Source organism: Rutidosis leptorrhynchoides, chromosome 11 (assembly GCF_046630445.1).
Source record: "Rutidosis leptorrhynchoides isolate AG116_Rl617_1_P2 chromosome 11, CSIRO_AGI_Rlap_v1, whole genome shotgun sequence".
In the NCBI taxonomy this organism is placed as follows: Eukaryota; Viridiplantae; Streptophyta; class Magnoliopsida; order Asterales; family Asteraceae; genus Rutidosis; species Rutidosis leptorrhynchoides.
The window spans coordinates 364,177,418-364,195,068 of NC_092343.1; the positions used below are offsets into that span (position 1 = coordinate 364,177,418).

Here is a 17,651-nt window from a genome sequence, read left to right on the forward strand (position 1 = left end):
TATTATTATCATAACCCCAAGGGGTTGGCTTGGTGGTAGGATGCTTGGAAAGTTCCAAAGGGACCCAAGTTCAATCCTCACTTGCTACACTTTGGGGGGCTTGCCTTTCAAAAAAAAAAAAAAAAAAAAAAAATCATTATTATTATCATAAATTGTGCCAATTAGTGTTCACTATATAAGTTCAAGTTTCACATTTTATCATTCAAAAAGCCACCTCTTCTCTCTCACTATATCAAAAGATGATGACGAGCTCTTCAAGAAGGTTAGTTAATTTTGCACTCGTTTATTTTATTTTTTTCAATTAGTTTACGACGTATAGTTGTTTTTTTTTTTTTTTTGAAATACCGTTCGAACGTATTAGCACCAAACTTTTTTTTAATTAAAAAGTAAATATGGTCTACTAATATTACTATTACTATTAATACTGAAAATAGTACGATTTACAATCATACCATATTAACATAGTACTCCGTAGTATATTAAAATATATCTACTAATGAAATTTTAACCTACTATTTATTGATTGTTAAAATTACCACATATTGTTAGTATAATAAGCATTTTATTGATTTTAAGACCAAGTTTATACAAAAACTTTTACATCTTGCAATAAAATAAATCATTTTCTAAGTATTCAAAGAAATTGTTTAAGTTTCAAGATTTTCATTTTCTACATAAAGCTACAAGTAAATGGATATTGTTTTTCATAGTTTATGCTACTCGGGAAATAGAATATTAATTTACTTACATGTACGAGGCCTATTCGGATATCCCGTACGTATGGCCATCCAAGAGTTCAAGACCTCTTGGAAAGAACTCGGGGCTCTGACCAATAGACTATTTTGGGATGATACTTTATCAAAATAGCATGCACATGATAAAATTTTTTTTACTATATGTTTAGATTGGAAGGAAAAGTAGCAATGATCACAGGGGCTGCAAGTGGAATTGGAGAGTGTACTGCAAAGCTCTTTGCTGAAAATGGAGCAAAAGTTGTTATTGCAGATATACAAGACCAACTTGGTCAAAAACTTTGTGAGACCATAGGATCATCAAACTCAATCTATGTCCATTGCGATGTAACCAATGAAGAAGATGTTAAAAACGCCGTAGATATTGCAGTCTCAACTTATGGAAAACTTGACATCATGTTTTGTAACGCGGGGATATCAGATCCTAACAAACAACGCATAATTGATAATGAAAAAACAGATTTTGAACGTGTAATTGGTATAAATGTTACAGGTGTATTTTTGAGCATGAAACATGCCGCTAGAGTTATGGTTCCTGCGAAAAGTGGCTCAATTATATCAACGGCTAGTGTTTCGTCTAATGTTGGTGGTGCAGCCTCACATGCTTATTGTGCTTCGAAACATGCTGTAAACGGTTTGACCAAAAATTTAGCGGTGGAACTTGGACAGTTTGGGATACGAGTTAATTGTTTGTCGCCTTATGCAATGGTCACACCATTAGCCACAAGTTTCGTAGGGCTAGAAGCCGAAGCGCTAGAAAATGTGGTGAATATGCTTGGGAATCTTAAGGGTGTGACACTTAAAACAGACGATGTTGCTAAGGCTGCACTTTTTCTTGTGAGTGATGAGGCAAAATATATTAGCGGACAAAATCTGTTTATTGATGGCGGATTTAGCATTGTTAATCCGTCATTTAACATGTTTAAATATCCAGAAGAGGGTGTTTAAATGAAGAGATTTGATTGATGGTATGATGTATTTTTAATAAGACATAGTTACAAGGTGCCTTGTAAGGTCTTTCTTGATTTTCAATTGCACTCGTTTGGATCTCGGTTTTTAATAATTCAATATACCAGCTTGCTTTAAAAAAAAAAAAGATATTCCTTGTATCCAACAATGTTGTCTTTTGTTAATCATGATTGCGCACGTATGTGGTTGGTTTTGGACTTTACTTGTACTCATTGTATTGTTAATCACCATCTATCTAATCTAATTCTAATTTTGTGAATAAACTACGCTAATTAAAAAGAAGCTGATGCCTTGATGGTTAACTATCCGGATACTTAATTTTGTGAAGATTATAAATTAATCTAGTTATTCCATAGGAAACTACAAAATGGCCGGCAAAGAAATTAAAAATTCAACAACATAATATTAGTTTATAAATACGGTAATATTCAAATAAAACGCATACGAGATTGATTATTTTTTAATAATTAGATTAGTTATAGTTATGGATATATGGATTATAGATTACAGATTATATGGAAGAGTAAAATGTTCTTTGTAAAAAGTTTATAAAATAACATATCAGCGTTGAATCGTTTATCATTCAATGTGTATTTTTAAAATTTCTCAATGAAAAGTGTTACCTAATGAAACAAGATGTGTGATGAATCGTGACATAATTGAAATTATATCCAACCATCAAGCATCATCATTTTCTTTTTAATATTCTCCTACATCATGCCTTTCATAATAGTTTAACGTTCGGATTCATGTAATGTGATTCGGGTTTCTTTTCGAAAGTACGTGCGTGTGTAATAAATGATTGCGAATGTGGTTAATTTTTTTAGTGATGTCGACAACATGCCTTAAAAAAACAAGAGTTATCGATTTTATTTCTTTTTATTTTATTTTATATAAATAAATATTGTTGGTCCACAATCAACAACCTATAACGTTTATATAAGATCAATTGAACAGAATAACAAATAAGTTATAAAGTACGAAATCAATTGAATTTTACAAATTAAATTGACACAAAAAGAATGAAACAATAGAGAAGATAATTGTTATTGAATTGACAAATTGAAATAAATTACAAGTTCCATATTTATAGATTTGAGAAACACGCTTCTCAAATCTTATCAAATCTATTCCAAAACAAACGTAGCTAAATAAAAGGAAACTAAATAATATCATATCCCTTCAATGATCTTCTCCTAGAAATCAGAGATATTCGTTTAAATGGAATCTCTTCATTCTTATCTTCAACTATTTCACGCGTATTTGATTTGATCTTTATCTCTTTTCAGCACCAGTAGAATCTGTATTTCTTGTTGAGCAGAGTCTGTGTTCTTCAATCTTCCAGACTCTAAATATATAGACTCAAATAATACAGACTCAAAATATTTTTCAGCTAAGACTTCTTTGACTCATCAGATTTACAAAATTCTAACAATCTCTCCCTATCTGATGATGTCAAAACACATAAACAAATTTATAAACACAATTGCTTAGAACCATACATTTTTTCTTTTCTTTCCTCCATCATTCCTTTGACTTGAAGATTCAGTTGTTGCTCTTTTCTTCTGAAGTTTTGCATACTCATCTTTGATTTCATCACTTATGAACCTCAGACTTGAATTATTTTCAATCTCAGTCAAATTTAGAAACAAGAAGTCCGCCAATTTTCTTCTGAATGGTAAACTCTGTTTAGATTCACACTTCTTAAGAAGTGCAATCAGATGGCTTAGCTGTGTATCCTTGAACTTATCAACTTTCATCAAACATTCGGTGTTTCTTCTATGTTTATACATTAGCCCTTCAGGATCAGATATATAAACATTGTCTTCAAACTTCACATGACTTGGAACCTGAAACATTGGATTCTTCTCATCTTCAAAAATCAGATTTACCCCATCAATTTTTGTTCTTTCTTCCTCTGAATGAACTCTGCAGTATCCTTTATATTCTTCTTCTGCTATCATTCCCAGTTCATATGAAACATGAACTAACATGTGAATCAGTCTAAGAACTTCAGGTTTCAAATCCCACTCTTGCAATTTCTTAACACATCTTGCAATAGCTTTCCATTCAAAGAGACCTAAGATGAACACCTGATCCAAATTAATTACTCTTTTGCTTTTATCATCCAAAATCAACTCAATACTTACAATCCCATCATCATTTCTTCTTAAAATATTGTGATGACCCGTCCAAATCCATTTGGACGAATACATCATTCATTGATTTCATAGTGAGGTTTTGACCTCTATATGATACGTTTTGTAAACATTGCATTCTTTTGAAAAGGTACACCATAAATGAATATATAAATCCAAGGTTTTCGACATCTGATGATTTCTACTTATAGACAATCATCGTATATAATAGTTTCTAACAATACATCCGTTGACAATACAGTTAAATAAGATACATGGTGATGATTTTGTGAATGCAAAGTTTTCTCGAATAAAGCATGTATGACTCCATACACATAGCTAGTATAACGTATAAGCAAACAGCGGAAGACTTCTAGGAACCTGAGAATAAACATGCTTAAAAGTGTCAACACAAAGGTTGGTGAGTTCATAGTTTTAATGTTGCGCATAATCTGTATATAAAGGTGGATCACAAGATTTCAGTTGTTTCATCCGAAACGTTTATCAAATTATTCTACAAGATTGAGCACCCTGGTAACTAAACTTTAACGTTATAATAAGTACCCCTGTTTTAACATACATGCAACCAACATGTACAATACACGCAATCCAACGTGTACTAAACTCAAATAGCATACGTCTGTTTTATAGTTCAGGCTAGGGTTTCTATACCTGCAACACACGGGGATGTCAAGCCCTATGGATCCATATACAACTACTCGCGCCCACTAGTTCTTATAACCGGCAGTTACTAGTTACTAAAGCTAAGGAATTTTCTGTTCAAACTCAGTGTAGAATTAAGTATGTACTTGTGTCCATTGCGTATAAAATAAAGTGCATGTATTCTCAATCCAAAAATATAGATTGCAAAAGCAATTAAAAGGGGATCTATAAACTCACCTTAGCAGCACATAAGGTCATTCACCAAAATGTGACCAAAACTTGGAATGCAAAATAACCGTAGATCTCAACCTAGAGAACATATGTTGGTCAATACATGTCTAACAAGCTAGGTCAGGTCATAGTGTATAACAATCCTAATGCTCGAGACCGACATGCAAAAGTTAACAAAAGTTATCTCAAAAGTCAACCTGACCCAATATGATCTTTAAATCTATACATGTTTATTAACATAGTATAAGTCTTGATAATTGAACGAATTTATAGTTTATCAAACTCAAAATATTATTTATTTCAGGAGCTATATTATATTTGAATTATCATGACAATCGAACATATTTTATTATTTCACATAGTTTTTCCAATACTTGTAAAATTAGATTATAGTGTTTATAAAGCTTTTAAAACATGATAATACAGTCAACTTTGACAATTGATCAACAAAACAAAACTTGCCTTATATAGAAATTCATTTACTCGATTAGTAATATCTAAAAATTCAATTTATCAATCTCATAGACAAGTTGTTTAAATATTAATTTACAGTTTCAAACACAATTTCAATTAATGTCAAACATAATTCAGTTGACCATATCTTTTAATCCGTTCATCGAAATAACGCGATTTCTAAATGAAAAGTTATTAATTTTTCGATAGCTTTTCAACGACATGCATATCATATACTTTATATCAGTAGCATATGTATCAAATTCGTGATTTATCATAAACTATCTAACGATAAAATTAAAGCATACAAGCATGTATAAACATATATACTCGAGCACTAGACCTGGATACACTATTAATGTATAAAAGATAAGATATAAATGTTCAAATATTAATATTTTCAATATTGTAGGAAAGTACGTAGACGCAACGGAGATGATAAACACTAGGTTTGACTTGCGAACAATACCCATGAACATTACCCATAACCTCCATAGCTATAACCCATAGTTTTCTTAGCTTTGACTCATTTGAAAACTCGGTTTGAAATCATTTGAGCAGTACTTCGTCGTAGTATTTTATGTATAATACTAATAATAATAATATTAATACTACTACTAATAATAATAAGATTAATAATAATATTAATCTTACTAATAATAATAATAATAATATAAATATAAATATAATACAGAGTAAATAATTTATGTGTGTGTGTGTCGAAGCAGAAATGTGCCAGCTTTATAGATATTTGCTGAGATTGATCCCCATGCGATCGCATGGGTTTCATGTCCATTTGCCATGCAATCGCATGGCCAGCTGGTACGCACCCAATGTGTTTTGTTTTCTTGTTTGTCGACATATTTTTCACTGTAGCAAATAGTGTTACTGTAGCAAATAGTGTTTACTATAGCAAATAGTGTTTACTGTAGCAAAGTCATTTTTACTTTACCAAATAGTGTTTTACTGTAGCAAAGTCATTTTTACTATAGCAAATAGTGATTTTCGAAAATACTGCAGCAAAATGATTTTTACTGTAGCAAATAGTGATTTTCGAAAACACTGTAGCTTTTCGGGTACTGTAGCAATTCGAAAATACTGTAGTAAATTAGTGTTTTACTTGTTCATCTTAAACGTTTTAGTTAAGTTATCTAAATATCAATCGAATCAATAAACGAATGTTACTATCGTTTACTAAATAACTTAAAATTATATATATATTTACAAATAGATGTTCATGAATCGTCGGTCAATAGTCAAAGGTTAACTGAATATATAACATTAATTCAAAAAGTTTGAGAATCAATATTACAGACTTTGCTTATCGTGTCAAAAACATATAAAGATTAAGTTTAAATTTGGTCGAAAATTTCCGGGTTGTCACAAATACAATCAACATTTGTATTGTCTTTAAAACCTCTATAAGAAAATCTATCATTTAGCTTCTCAGCCATATCTATTTTTTCCTCTAATCTTTTCAAAACAAATTTCTCAGCTTTGGACCTTGACTCTTGTTCTTCTATCATCTTCAGATAATTTTCAATAGACATTCCTTCTACAGTAGCAGCTCCTCTAATTAAATCATCAACTGCTTCCTCTGCAGGACTCATTTTTCTTTTTCCAGCAACTTTTTCTTTTCTTTGCACATTTGAATCTGTGCTCTATTTAACAGATTCTGCTCTCTTTTCTGCTCTAGCTCTCCTCCTTTCTGCCCTATTCATAGCTAAAACAGCTATCATATCATCATCATTATCATCACCATCACTATCATCGCTAGACTCAATACTGATAACACTTGGCTTACACCCATCATACTTCTTTTTCTTCTTTGGAATAGCTTTCTTCCTTGAGTACAACTTAGTGACTTCAGGTTTAGACTGTTGCTGCTGTTGCTCAGATTTATTCTCCCTCTCAACCTTTGATTCACCTTCACCCTCAGCATGTGACTTCTCTTTAGCCTTTGGCTCCCCCTCAGCCTTTGACTCCCCTTCAGCCTTTGACTCCTTTTCAACTCTTGTAAAACCTCCAACACCTACTATCCAAGGAATCCAGTCACCTGCACCATATTCACAAATTTAACACTTTTACCTGGATGTTTTGCAATGATAGCATCAATTTCTTGCTTTCTCTTATTCTCCCCATTTTTGACATCATCTAGATCTTCATCAGACATTGGTGGAGGATCTATGTGAGTAATGTGATCATAGATCCTTTCTCAAAAATCTTTGATGGTTCTAAGCTCTGTAGATAGACCAGCAACCACATATCGAAGACTATCAACCTCCTTAATAGCTATCTCCATTGAATCTAACCTCCTGTTTATAGTCTGTAAAATAACATTGTTAGAACATGAAGATGTTGTCTGATCTTTCTGTACCTGCATCACCACACCTGAAAAATTTCCAACCAACCTCCTTACCTCCGCCAGCTCATTTCTGGTTGACAAGTTATTATTCAAGTTGTTAAACCCAGCCTGCACACTGAAATGTCCCGTTCTTATTGATTAAAAACGTTCCATATTAATTGATTTCGTTACGAGGTTTTGACCTCTATATGAGACGTTTTTCAAAGACTGCATTCATTTTTAAAACAAACCATAACCTTTATTTCATAAATAAAGGTTTAAAAAGCTTTACGTAGATTATCAAATAATGATATTCTAAAATATCCTGTTTACACACGACCATTACATAATGGTTTACAATACAAATATGTTACATCGAAATCAGTTTCTTGAATGCAGTTTTTACACAATATCATATAAACATGGACTCCGAATCTTGTCCTTATTTTAGTATGCAACAGCGGAAGCTCTTAGTATTCACCTGAGAATAAACATGCTTTAAACGTCAACAAAAATGTTGGTGAGTTATTGGTTTAACCTATATATATCAAATCATAACAATAGACCACAAGATTTCATATTTCAATACACATCCTATACATAGAGATAAAAATCATTCATATGATGAACACCTGGTAACCGACATTAACAAGATGCATATATAAGAATATCCCCATCATTCCGGGACACCCTTCGGATATGATATAAATTTCAAAGTACTAAAGCATCCGGTACTTTGGATGGGGTTTGTTAGGCCCAATAGATCTATCTTTAGGATTCGCGTCAATTAGGGTGCCTGTTCCCTAATTCTTAGATTACCAGATTTAATAAAAATGGGCATATTCGATTTCGATAATTCAACCATAGAATGTAGTTTCACGTACTTTTGTCTATTTTGTAAATCATTTATAAAACCTGCATGTATTCTCATCCCAAAAATATTAGATTTTAAAAGTGGGACTATAATTCACTTTCACAGATTTTTACTTCGTCGGGAAGTAAGACTTGGCCACTGGTTGATTCACGAACCTATAACAATATATACATATATATCAAAGTATGTTCAAAATATATTTACAACACTTTTAATATATTTTGATGTTTTAAGTTTATTAAGTCAGCTGTCCTCGTTAGTAACCTACAACTAGTTGTCCACAGTTAGATGTACAGAAATAAATCGATAAATATTATCTTGAATCAATCCACGACCCAGTGTATACGTATCTCAGTATTGATCACAACTCAAACTATATATATTTTGGAATCAACCTCAACCCTGTATAGCTAACTCCAACATTCACATATAGAGTGTCTATGGTTGTTCCGAAATATATATAGATGTGTCGACATGATAGGTCGAAACATTGTATACGTGTCTATGGTATCTCAAGATTACATAATATACAATACAAGTTGATTAAGTTATGGTTGGAATAGATTTGTTACCAATTTTCACGTAGCTAAAATGAGAAAAATTATCCAATCTTGTTTTACCCATAACTTCTTCATTTTAAATCCGTTTTGAGTGAATCAAATTGCCATGGTTTCATATTGAACTCTATTTTATGAATCTAAACAGAAAAAGTATAGGTTTATAGTCGGAAAAATAAGTTACAAGTCATTTTTGTAAAGGTTGTCATTTCAGTCGAAAGAACGACGTCTAGATGACCATTTTAGAAAACATACTTCCACTTTGAGTTTAACTATAATTTTTGGATATAGTTTCATGTTCATAATAAAAATCATTTTCTCAGAATAACAACTTTTAAAATCAAAGTTTATCATAGTTTTTAATTAACTAACCCAAAACAGCCCGCGGTGTTACTACGACGGCGTAAATCCGGTTTTACGGTGTTTTTCGTGTTTCCAGGTTTTAAATCATTAAGTTAGCATATCATATAGATATAGAACATGTGTTTAGTTGATTTTAAAAGTCAAGTTAGAAGGATTAACTTTTATTTGCGAACAAGTTTAGAATTAACTAAACTATGTTCTAGTGATTACAAGTTTAAACCTTCGAATAAGATAGTTTTATATGTATGAATCGAATGATGTTATGAACATCATTACTACCTCAAGTTCCTTAGATAAACCTACTGGAAATGAGAAAAATAGATCTAGCTTCAAAGGATCCTTGGATGGCTTGAAAGTTCTTGAAGCAGAATCATGACACGAAAACAATTTCAAGTAAGATTTCCACTCGAAATAAGATTGTTATAGTTATAGAAATTGAATTAAAGTTTGAATATAATTATTACCTTGTATTAGAAAGATAACCTACTGTAAGTAACAAAGGTTTCTTGATCTTGGATGATTACTTGGAATGGATTTAGAAAACTTGGAAGTAAACTTGCAATCTTGGAAGTATTCTTGATTTTATGAAACTAGAACTTTTGGAATTTATGAAGAACACTTAGAACTTGAAGATAGAACTTGAGAGAGATCAATTAGATGAATAAAATTGAAGAATGAAAGTGTTTGTAGGTGTTTTTGGTCGTTGGTGTATGGATTAGATATAAAGGATATGTAATTTTGTTTTCATGTAAATAAGTCATGAATGATTACTCATATTTTTGTAATTTTATGAGATATTTCATGCTAGTTGCCAAATGATGGTTCCCACATGTGTTAGGTGACTCACATGGGCTGCTAATAGCTGATCATTGGAGTGTATATACCAATAGTACATACATCTAAAAGATGTGTATTGTACGAGTACGAATACGGGTGCATACGAGTAGAATTGTTGATGAAACTGAACGAGGATGTAATTGTAAGCATTTTTGTTAAGTAGAAGTATTTTGATAAGTGTCTTGAAGTCTTTCAAAAGTGTATGAATACATATTAAAACACTACATGTATATACATTTTAACTGAGTCGTTAGGTCATCGTTAGTCGTTACATGTAAATGTTCTTTTGAAACCTTTAGGTTAACGATCTTGTTGAATGTTGTTAACCCATTGTTTATTATAACAAATGAGATGTTAAATTTTTATATTATCATGATATTATGATATATAATATATCTTAGTATGATGTATATACAGTTAAATGTCGTTACAACGATAATCGTTACATATATGTCTCGTTTCGAAATCATTAAGTTAGTAGTCTTATTTTTACATATGTATTTCATTGTTAATACACTTAATAATATATTTACTTATCATTTAACATAATTAACCAAGTGTATCAATATCTTAATATGATTCATATGTACCTAGTAAGACGTTGTTATAACGATAATCGTTATATATATCGTTTTCGAGTTTCTTAAATTAATAGTCTCATTTTTATGTATATAACTCATTGTTAAAATACCTAATGAGATATATGTAGTGACCCGAACTTTTCCATGTTTATATATATTAATTGAGATTGATATTTACATGATTAAATGTTTCCAACATGTTAAGCAATCAAACTTGTTAAGACTTAATTAATTGAAATATGTTTCATATAGACAATTGACCACCCAAGTTGACCGGTGATTCACGAACGTTAAAACTTGTAAAAACTATATGATGACATATATATGGATATATATATAGTTAACATGATACTATGATAAGTAAACATATCATTAAGTATATTAACAATGAACTACATATGTAAAAACAAGACTACTAACTTAATGATTTTTAAACGAGACATATATGTAACGATTATTGTTGTAAAGACATTTAATGTATATATATCATATTAAGAGATATTCATACATGATAATATCATGATAATATAATAATTTAAAATCTCATTTGATATTATAAACATTGGGTTAACAACATTTAACAAGATCGTTAACCTAAAAGTTTCAAAACAACACTTACATGTAACGACTAACGATGACTTAACGACTCAGTTAAAATGTATATACATGTAGTGTTTTAATATGTATTTATACACTTTTGAAAGACTTCAATACACTTATCAAAATACTTCTACTTAACAAAAATGCTTACAATTACATCCTCGTTCAGTTTCATCAACAATTCTACTCGTATGCACCCGTATTCGTACTCGTACAATACACAGCTTTTAGATGTATGTACTATTGGTATATACACTCCAATGATCAGCTCTTAGTAGCCCATGTGAGTCACCTAACACATGTGGGAACCATCATTTGGCAACTAGCATGAAATATCTCATAAAATTACAAAAATATGAGTAATCATTCATGACTTATTTACATGAAAACAAAATTACATATCCTTTATATCTAATCCATACACCAACGACCAAAAACACCTACAAACACTTTCATTCTTCAATTTTATTCATCTAATTGATCTCTCTCAAGTTCTATCTTCAAGTTCTAAGTGTTCTTCATATATTCTACAAGTTCCAGTTACATAAAATCAAGAATACTTTCAAGTTTGCTAGCTCACTTCCAATCTTGTAAGGTGATCATCCAACCTCAAGAAATCTTTGTTTCTTACAGTAGGTTATCATTCTAATACAAGGTAATAATCATATTCAAACTTTGGTTCAATTTCTATAACTATAACAATCTTATTTCAAGTGATGATCTTACTTGAACTTGTTTTCGTGTCATGATTCTGCTTCAAGAACTTCGAGCCATCCAAGGATCCGTTGAAGCTAGATCCATTTTTCTCTTTTCCAGTAGGTTTATCCAAGGAACTTAAGATAGTAATGATGTTCATAACATCATTCGATTCATACATATAAAGCTATCTTATTCGAAGGTTTAAACTTGTAATCACTAGAACATAGTTTAGTTAATCCTAAACTTGTTCGCAAACAAAAGTTAATCCTTCTAACTTGACTTTTAAAATCAACTAAACACATGTTCTATATCTATATGATATGCTAACTTAATGATTTAAAACCTGGAAACACGAAAAACACCGTAAAACCGGATTTACGCCGTCGTAGTAACACCGCGGGCTGTTTTGGGTTAGTTAATTAAAAACTATGATAAACTTTGATTTAAAAGTTGTTATTCTGAGAAAATGATTTTTATTATGAACATGAAACTATATCCAAAAATTATGGTTAAACTCAAAGTGGAAGTATGTTTTCTAAAATGGTCATCTAGACGTCGTTCTTTCGACTGAAATGACTACCTTTACAAAAACGACTTGTAACTTATTTTTCCGACTATAAACCTATACTTTTTCTGTTTAAATTCATAAAATAGAGTTCAATATGAAACCATAGCAATTTGATTCACTCAAAACGGATTTAAAATGAAGAAGTTATGGGTAAAACAAGATTGGATAATTTTTCTCATTTTAGCTACGTGAAAATTGGTAACAAATATATTCCAACCATAACTTAATCAACTTGTATTGTATATTATGTAATCTTGAGATACCATAGACACGTATACAATGTTTCGACCTATCATGTCGACACATCTATATATATTTCGGAACAACCATAGACACTCTATATGTGAATGTTGGAGTTAGCTATACAGGGTTGAGGTTGATTCCAAAATATGTATAGTTTGAGTTGTGATCAATACTGAGATACGTATACACTGGGTCGTGGATTGATTCAAGATAATATTTATCGCTTTATTTCTGTACATCTAACTGTGGACAACTAGTTGTAGGTTACTAACGAGGACAGCTGACTTAATAAACTTAAAACATCAAAATATATTAAAAGTGTTGTAAATATATTTTAAACATACTTTGATATATATGTATATATTGTTATAGGTTCGTGAATCAACCAGTGGCCAAGTCTTACTTCCCGACGAAGTAAAAATCTGTGAAAGTGAGTTATAGTCCCACTTTTAAAATCTAATATTTTTGGGATGAGAATACATGCAGGTTTTATAAATGATTTACAAAATAGACACAAGTACGTGAAACTACATTCTATGGTTGAATTATCAAAATCGAATATGCCCCTTTTTATTAAGTCTGGTAATCTAAGAATTAGGGAACAGACACCCTAATTGACGCGAATCCTAAAGATAGATCTATCGGGCCTAACAAACCCCATCCAAAGTACCGGATGCTTTAGTACTTCGAAGTTTATATCATATCCGAAGGGTGTCCCGGAATGATGGGGATATTCTTATATATGCATCTTATTAATGTCGGTTACCAGGTGTTCACCATATGAATGATTTTTATCTCTATGTATGGGATGTGTATTGAAATATGAAATCTTGTGGTCTATTATTATGATTTGATATATATAGGTTAAACCTATAACTCACCAACATTTTTGTTGACGTTTTAAGCATGTTTATTCTCAGGTGATTATTAAGAGCTTCCGCTGTCGCATACTTAAATAAGGACAAGATTTGGAGTCCATGCTTGTATGATATTGTGTAAAAACTGCAATCAAGAAACTTATTTTGTTGTAACATATTTGAATTGTAAACCATTATGTAATGGTCTTGTGTAAACAGGATATTTTAGATTATCATTATTTGATAATCTACGTAAAGCTTTTTAAACCTTTATTGATGAAATAAAGGTTATGGTTTGTTTTAAAATGAATGCAGTCTTTGAAAAACGTCTCATATAGAGGTCAAAACCTCGCAACGAAATCAATTAATATGGAACGTTTTTAATCAATAAGAACGGGACATTTCAGTTGGTATCAGAGCGTTGGTCTTAGAGAACCAGAATTTTGCATTAGTGTGTCTTATCTAGTTTGTTAGGATGCATTAGTGAGTCTGGACTTCCACCGTGTTTACTTGAAAAATGATTGCTTAACAAATTTTGTTGGAAACTATATATTTTTAACATGTGAATATTATGTGATATATTAATCTCTTAACGCGTTTGATATTATGTGATAGATGTCTACCTCTAGAACAAGTCCCATTGACTCACTTAATAATAATGAAGAGTCAAATGTAAATTGGAATGATTCGTGGACTGATTCACAAGTTCCCGAAGAGGAACCGGAAGAAGAGTCGGAACCGGAAGAAGAATCGAAACCGGAAGAAGAATCGGAACCGGATGAAGAAATAAAACCGGTGGGAGAAATAATAAAACGGTTAAGTAAAAGAAAATCCTCAACCAACCGACCAAGGTTAATTATGGTCAATGGTGTTTCCGCCAAGGAAGCAAAATATTGGGAGGATTACCAATTCTCCGATGAATCGGATTCCGACGAGAATTCCGATGATGTTATAGAAATTACCCCAACTGAATTTAAAAAGGCAAAAGAAAATAATAAGGGAAAGGGCATAAAAATAGAGAAATCTAATTCCAACCCCGATGAACTTTATATGTATCGTCAACCCCCGAAGTCCTTAAGTTGTAACAATGACCCGGGAACCTCTAAACCACCAGGTTTTTCTAAACCAATGTGGAAAATTACGGCTCGTATTAGGGGAACATCATATATCCCTAGAAACCAGGTAAAACGAACCAAAACCGAAGAAGAAGAAACGAGCGAGTCGGAATAAGATAGTTGTATTCGTGTGGTGTAATATATGTAATATAGTGTGCTTATGCTTTATGATATATGTAAAAATTGCTTGTATTAATAAGTATTTTTTTTTATGAATCTAACTCTTGTCTATTTTACAGTTTAAAAACACAAAATGGATAGACAACCCAATATTTTAAGAGACCTACCCGGAGACATGATTGATGAAATCTTGTCTAGAGTCGGTCAGAATTCCTCGGCACAACTATTTAAGGCGAGATCAGTTTGTAAGACATTCGAAGAACGTTCCAAGAATGTCTTGGTTTATAAGAGACTTTCGTTTGAAAGATGGGGGATATCACATTGGGAAACCCATAAGTTACGATGTGTTTACTTTGACGCATATATTGCGGGGAACCCAAATGCTATTTTACGCAACGGGTTAAGAAATTATTTTGACTCAATATATCCGAATATTGGACTTCGTGATTTAGAAAAAGCGGCTAACATGCAACATAAAGAAGCATGTTATGCTTACGGATTAGTAATGTTCGCTTCTCACCAAAGTGAGAACAAGAACATCGGGCTACAACTATTAAACAAAACGTTTCCACAAGTGACGGAGTCGGTAATTGGGGTAAGAAATGAGGTTTTTAGATTGTTACGAGACTGTTGGACATTACGTAACCCTCGTCCCTTTGACGACGTTACAACACGTTGTCTTATCAACGGCCATAACGGTTATGTTCCACAAGACCAAGGATGGGAAGTAATCCTAGTAAAACCAGAATGCATGACTTGTTTCTGGACGTATGAATTACGTGTCTTTATTGCCTTTGCTGAACGACTTGTGTACTAGCTAGAATTATCTTCACAACTATCTTGTATCAAAGTTATTGTGTGCTATATTTCATGCTTTATGTAAAATAAGCGGTATTGTAAGTTTGTAAAATATTGTATAAAAGTTTGAACGCGAAATATTATTATAATCAGTTTTTCATATAGAATTGTAGTAGTTGAATTGTATATTAGCTACTAAGTATGAACTTAACGGGTAGGTACTACCCGAATTTAAACTTATAAAACGCTAATATAAAGAAAAAGCTTTTATAAATGAGTTCATATTATGCTACGAAATACTATTAACTACTCTTAATATTCTGTATGATTAACTTGTTCCATTTGACTATTTTGAAGGAAATGGCACCGACTACTCGACACACCGTGAATATGAATGAAGAGGAATTCCGTACTTTTCTAGCTTCAAACATAGCCGCAGTACAGGCTGCGCTACATACCAACAATAACCTTGGATCTAGCAGTACAGGAAATCGTGTAGGATGCACCTACAAAGAATTCACTGCCTGCAAACCTTTGGAATTTGATGGAACCGAAGGACCGATCGGATTGAAACAGTAGACCGAGAAGGTCGAATCGGTGTTTGCCATAAGTAAGTCTACTGAAGAGGACAAAGTGAAGTACGCTACGCATACCTTCACAGGTTCTGCGTTAACATGGTGGAATACCTATCTAGAGCAAGTGGGACAAGACGATGCGTACGCACTACCGTGGTCAGCATTCAAGCACTTGATGAACGAGAAGTACCGTCCCAGAACCGAAGTCAATAAGCTCAAGACAGAACTTAGAGGGTTACGAACCCAAGGATTTGATATTACCACGTACGAAAGATGATTCACAGAATTGTGCCTATTATGTCCGGGAGCATTCGAAGATGAGGAAGAGAAGATCGACGCATTTGTGAAAGGATTACCGGAAAGAATCCAAGAAGATATAAGTTCACACGAGCCCGCCTCCATACAACAGGCATGTAGAATGGCTCACAAACTAGTGAACCAGATTGAAGAAAGAATTAAAGAACAGACTGCTGAAGAGGCCAATGTGAAGCAAGTCAAAAGAAAGTGGGAGGAAAACGGTGATAAGAATCACCAATACAACAACAATAGCAATTACAACAATAATCGCAACAATTATCCCAACAATCGCAACATCAATCGCAACTACAACAAACGGCCCAACAACAACAACAACAACAACAACAACAGTAACTACAACAATCATCCCAACAACAATAATAACCGCAACAACAACAACAATCAGAAGCAGCTATGCCAAAGGTGTGAAAAGAATCACTCGGGGTTCTGCACCAAATTTTGCAACAAGTGTAAAAGAAATGGTCATAGCGCGGCGAAGTGTGAGGTCTACGGACCAGGGGTTAATAGAACGAAAGGAACAAATGGTGTCGGAACGAGTAATGGCGGAGCAAGTAGTGTCGGAGCAAGTTATGCCAATGTAGTTTGTTATAAATGTGGAAAACCGGGCCACATTATTAGAAATTTCCCGAACCAGGAGAACTCGAATTTACAAGGCCGCGGAAGAGTTTTCAATATTAATGCGGCAGAGGCACAGGAAGACCCGGAGCTTGTTACGGGTACGTTTCTTATTGACAATAAATCTGCTTACGTTTTATTTGATTCGGGTGCGGATAGAAGCTATATGAGTAGAGATTTTTGTGCTAAATTAAGTTGTCCATTGACGCCTTTGGATAGTAAATTTTTACTCGAATTAGCAAATGGTAAATTAATTTCAGCAGATAATATATGTCGGAATCGAGAAATTAAACTGGTTAGCGAAACATTTAAGATTGATTTGATACCAGTAGAGTTAGGGAGTTTTGATGTGATAATCGGTATGGACTGGTTGAAAGAAGT

At 32.5% G+C, this 17,651-nt stretch overlaps 1 protein-coding gene across 1 annotated transcript; it reads left to right on the plus strand.

The window, feature by feature from the left end:
* The first annotated feature begins 239 nt into the window (after nucleotides 1-239).
* On the plus strand, nucleotides 240-1,700 carry LOC139877395 (secoisolariciresinol dehydrogenase-like). The gene is made up of 2 exons (XM_071864815.1): nucleotides 240-262; nucleotides 905-1,700. The coding sequence occupies exons 1-2, from the start codon at nucleotides 240-242 to the stop codon at nucleotides 1,698-1,700; spliced, it is 819 nt and encodes a 272-aa protein (XP_071720916.1).
* Nucleotides 1,701-17,651: the final 15,951 nt, after the last annotated feature.

Excerpts from the sequence above, each read along its gene's own strand:
- LOC139877395 (XM_071864815.1), top strand. The coding sequence starts at position 240 with ATGATGACGAGCTCTTCAAGAAG. Across the intron at positions 263-904 it reads ATGACGAGCTCTTCAAGAAG|ATTGGAAGGAAAAGTAGCAA; the intron begins GTTAGTTAATTT and ends CTATATGTTTAG.